Source organism: Coffea arabica, chromosome 2c, assembly GCF_036785885.1.
Source record: "Coffea arabica cultivar ET-39 chromosome 2c, Coffea Arabica ET-39 HiFi, whole genome shotgun sequence".
Lineage (NCBI taxonomy): Eukaryota > Viridiplantae > Streptophyta > Magnoliopsida > Gentianales > Rubiaceae > Coffea > Coffea arabica.
Genome location: NC_092312.1, coordinates 15125446 through 15130772, shown reverse-complemented (window position 1 = coordinate 15130772; position 5327 = coordinate 15125446). Strand labels below are relative to the sequence as shown.

At 35.7% G+C, this 5327-nt stretch overlaps 1 protein-coding gene across 1 annotated transcript; it reads right to left on the bottom strand.

Annotated features, from left to right (window-relative positions):
* Nucleotides 1-307: 307 nt before the first annotated feature.
* LOC113722377 (chlorophyll a-b binding protein 3, chloroplastic-like) lies at nt 308-1013 on the bottom strand. Its single transcript, XM_072077230.1, has one exon. The coding sequence runs from the start codon at nt 853-855 to the stop codon at nt 346-348; it is 510 nt and encodes a 169-aa protein (XP_071933331.1). The 5' UTR covers nt 856-1013; the 3' UTR covers nt 308-345.
* Nucleotides 1014-5327: the final 4314 nt, after the last annotated feature.

Sequence of the window (5327 nt, the reverse complement as noted above, 5' to 3'; positions counted from 1 at the left end):
TCGAGTTTCACAAGGCGCTCGAGATCGACTCGATGTACTGGTAGAAAACTCGAGCTCGGGCTCGAACTCGAGTTTGAGATCGAGCCGAGCTCATCAAGCTCGAGCTCGAGCTCGTCTACGGGAGATACCACATCAGGTCCCGCCACACTCGTATTTAGCCTAACAAAAGAAGATAAACTTTCCCTGATTTATCATCTTCAATTCAACATTTTCACAACACATCAATGACCAAAATGTCCAAAACAGATCATCTATCGCGGATCTGTGACGGTACATGAGCTCAATCGCTTTATATACTTGGGCAAAATAAATATAAATTAATAAAAAAGTTTCCATTCACAAATTTTAGTCCAGACAAAGCAAGAAAAGTTTACGATCCGGGGACAAATTTGGTGGCATAGACCAGGCATTGTTAGCAACTGGGTTGTCAAGATGGTCCAAGAGATTTTCAAGAGGGCCTTTGCCAGTGACAATAGCTTGGACAAAGAAACCGAACACGGAGAACATTGCAAGCCTTCCATTCTTGATTTCCTTCACCTTAAGCTCAGCAAAGGTAACAGGGTCATCGGCTAAACCAAGAGGATCAAAGTACTGGCCACCGTAGAGATCATTGCCCTCTTCGACGCCTTCAAGACCATTGATTCTATATCCTTCAACAAGACCCATGAGAACAACTTGGAAGCCGAGCACTGCCAGCATGCTCTGAGCATGGACAAGGTTGGGGTTTCCCAAGTAGTCAAGCCCACCTTCTGAGAAGATCTGTGCTCCGGCTTTGAACCGCACTGGCTCCTTAAAGTCCACTTTAAGATATTTCTCAAGGACTTCTGGGGTGATGCATCCCAGTGCTCCGAGCATAGCCCCTGGCTCTACCGAGGTGGCTCCGTATGGTGCTGCTCATGGAGTCACGAGAAGGAGGGTGCGGCTGCTTCCTATGGTGAGTCGGTGACAGTGGTGAGAATGGAGGGTGCGGCTGCGGGTGTGGAACTGGAAAAGAGTTGACAGAAAAAGGAAATAGGGGAGGTTAGGGATGGCGTCTGGCGGTGAGAATGGAGGGTCCGTGCGGCGTGAGGCGTGTGACTGAGAATGGAGGGTGATGGCTCATGGCTGCTATGCGGGAAAAGGTTAGTAAAAGAGGAAAGAAAAATTAGGGCTACAGAGTACAGACGGGAGATGACTTAGGTTTAGTACCACATATACGATGAAATGACGACAATACCCTTACCCTTCGAGCCTCACGAGCTTCAACGAGCCGAGCTGTGCTCGGCTCGTTTAATAAACGAGTATTAAGTAGAGCTCGAGCTCGGCTCGTTTCTCTCTGTAAACGAGCCGAGTCGAGCTCTTATCGAGCCGGGTCGAGCTCGGCTCGCGAGCTACCCGATTCGATTAACAGCTCTAGTCACCACACTAACCCTATAATCACCCCTATAAATGAGCTTTACAAATTACAATCACGTTTCAAAAAAATCACAAATGTTCAACTAAATGTAAAGTTGAGGGAGTGAAGTGCAGCTAAATGTAAAGTTAAGGGATATACTATATTTAACCCTAAAAAAAATTCTAAAAAAGGAACAAGTAGTGGGTTATAGATTTTTGTATTTATTTTAATGCATAAAAAGTAGTGGGTTATAACCAACTCTATAACAGGTTGTCGAAACCTGTGCAATAATAAAGTTAAACCTAATTGTCAGTTAAAATGACCAAAATCCAATTCCAAGTACTGGAGCAGGGACTCTAGGTGTGCAATGGGTTACTTGATTCACCCTGTTCCCGAAGAGTTTGCTTGATCCGATATACCCGAGTGGAATGGTTATTCCTTTTCACAAATAATTATGAATTTGTAGACAGGACAAGTAGGGTCGTATCCACAGAGACTGAGTATATTTGTTTCTTAAGAAATTCAAAATAACACAGGGGGTGATTTTGTAGGAACGGCGATAATTAACTAAATTCCAATGAGAAAATAAAAATAAACAACTAACTAGAAATTAAACCACAATTTACCGAACTCAGGATAACAATAATTAAAGGTCTAAATCAATTAAAACAAGGAAACATTCAAAAATAAAATAAAGTAGGCAATTAAAAGTCAAATGGCAATCCACTACAATCAAGGAAATATTAACTAAAGATCTAGCCAAGAAGTAAATTCAGCAACGGTTCACCTAATTGATCATTGATGCAAGGCAATCCCAATTATTTATCAATAAATAGGTTATAACTACCAAACAAACGATGGCAGTCAACCCCTTCTTACTGTGTCGGTGATCAAGGTACGCCCGTTAATCACTGCTCTAATTGAGAAATAATCCTAGGTACGCCCGTAGAATTTAATTCCCCAATTGTCTTACGTATTAGAGGAGCCCTATTCTAACCAAATAACACACTACCAGGGTTATTTTAGATTAGCCCGCGTATCCCCCTGACACGAATCTAATCGTGCCAGTTGTCACTATTTTGAGGTAATTAAACAATTACGAATTTAATACCCCAATTGATAGTAGATTACCAAATCAATTAATTATCCGGATCCAAGACAATCAACTAATTAAATAACCATAAGCATAGTAATCAGGGAATATACGAATACCAATAAAGAAAAGGGAAAGATTAAATTAAATCGATCTCACAATTTTTAGGCGAGCCAGAGCCTTCGTTACTCCTTGACTAGGATTGGAAAATTAGCTCATAATTGATGAACTAAATCCACGGGAAATTGGAAAGAAACCAGCAGCCATTAGCTGCGTTTCAGGAAGTTGCAATTCGTCGAACAGTAAGAACGCAAATGAAAGTCTCAAGCTGCAATTGAATCTATTTATTATTCCCAGCATCCGTATGGCAAAACCATACCAGCGGTACAAGGAGGAAAAGTCAAAGCTAAAAGAGAAAGTTGCTTCCTCCTCACATGCGTGGAGAAAAGCCAAAGGAAAACTAACAAGAAAAGTCCCAGTCAAGTCAAGTCAAAAATTTCTCCTAAGCTACGGATGAAGGGCCCAGCAAAAAGCCAGCCGTCCCCTCTCCCCTCTTTTTTTTTGGTTTTTATCCCCTCCTTTTCTCCTGCCTGCTGCCGCAGCTCTCCAGCCAGGGAAGGAACAAAGCCCTTCTTCGGTTCAGCCCATGCCCAAAAGAAAGGGCCCAAAGATTTCTGCCATTTCCAAAATTGCCCCTGAGACAAGCGCTGCTACTTGCTCTCCTTTTCTATCAAATTGATACTTGTTATCATCTGTTTGTTCTACTCCCTGAAATATACGTAAATTAAGAAAAATGAGTAGAATCCAGCAATTAATCCACATCAAGTCAGGTAATAGGGGGAATTAATAATAAAATAAATGAATAAATTGCAACCTATCACTCTATCATCAGTCAAATTTAAAATTTAAAACTTTCTCATAATCTACTTCATAAATCGTTTATAGTTTGTTATTTATATTTTAAATCCTTTTTTCTCCTTAATTAAAGACAAATACTCATTCACATGCTATTTTAATACAATTTTAATTCGGAAGCATACAACATGATCAAGAAACAGCAGAACCAATTAGGTCTAGATTTTGACCCAAAAAAATTAAGCGTAGATGCCACTAACACGTTACTATAACTTGCGATGCGAATTAGGACTATTTAGCGCTTTTTTTTTTTTGCAAGGAATTAGGACACTATAAAGCTTATTTAGGCAAACTTTGCCCCATCGGCGATTTGAGTATCAACTTAGGGTCTGTTTGATAACATAAAAAAATGCTGAATCTGAATTTTTTCAGACATTCAGATGTTTTGAGTGTTTGATAAATGAAAATTCATTTGCTGAACTTGTTAAGTAGTGCTGAATTTGTGTGTATTTTTTTCAACTCAAGAATCCTAACTGAATACTTAATTCTGATAATAATCAATAGAATTATTTCACTTACCTTATCTTATCTACCAAATCTACTATTGTTTATTAATTATGTTCAAAATTCTTATATAATTAAACAATCTAATATTTTCTATCTAATGATTTTCTATTTATCTTTTCTCTCTTTTGAATGACTTTCACTTTTTTTCTATACTTCTCATATAATATAATTCATCTTTTATATTAATTTGATTTAAAAATAAATATTATCATTTTCATACCTAATTTTTAGCTAATTAAATCATAGGTTCTATTTTTTTTTTGGGTGAAAAGATATAAGGGCAAAATTATCAAATTTAATTTATTAAACATTCAGTTATAAATATTTATCAAATATTATAAATAGGTTTAGCATTAAAATTCAGACATTCATATATTTCTTTTTAGTGTTTAAAATTTAGCAAATTAATTATTTCACTATTCAGATTTCAGAATTCACACTTCAAAATTCAGATTTAGTTTTATCAAACGGAACCTTATTGTGTATACTACAAATTCTATAATATTAGTTTGTTACAAAAAATAATATTTTACTAGCATGTGATATTTGCGTACGAAATTTCAGAGATAAATCAAATGTTTTTACTTATATTCTATATATTTTAATAGTTTTTTAGCGAATATAACCATACTATGCAGGACCATCACTTTGTACAATTGGAACAAGCAAATTGTATATCAATCACAATTTAAATTTTTTTCGATACCTGCATAATTGGTGAGTTCCATCAGTAACACTACATCAAACTTTTAATGTTATTTCATTCTCTAATCAACATGTATTTCAAAAAATTGTAGGTTTGAAAATGATACATGTGCTCGAAAGTTATTTACGTGGTTGAGGTCAAACAATTTTACAACATCACAAGCATTATTGATAGCAAATTCAAAAAGAATATGAATATCCGAATATACAATCATGCATACGGTAAACTTACTCTATTTAATTTAATTACTACACAAATTTTTTAAATTTATAATCATAACAAATACCTTCTTTCATTCTTACTAGATTAAATATTTTTAAATACTTACTTATATTCAGAGCATTAACATAGAAAACATGTTCTATAAGTTATGCAAAAATTGTGGACAACTATGTGAAGGTCATTTTTTAAAAACAGTATGTATGCATTGCAATAACGTGGTCAACACTGTTGTTAGGTAATTAATTTCATGTACCTTTAATTTGAACAAATTTTTCTATATTGTATATAACATTTTATTTGTCAAAAAGGTATAATGTTAACATACAAATCAAAGATTCCAGTAGTAACATGCATCTTAGGCTTGTTTGGATAGCCATTTTTCGATGAAAAATGGCCTTGTTTTTCGTGAACACATTTCTCTATCACATTTTTACCTCACATACATCAAATCGCTACAGTAATTTTCCAACGAAAAATTCATGAAAAATGCAATCCAAACACACTCTAAT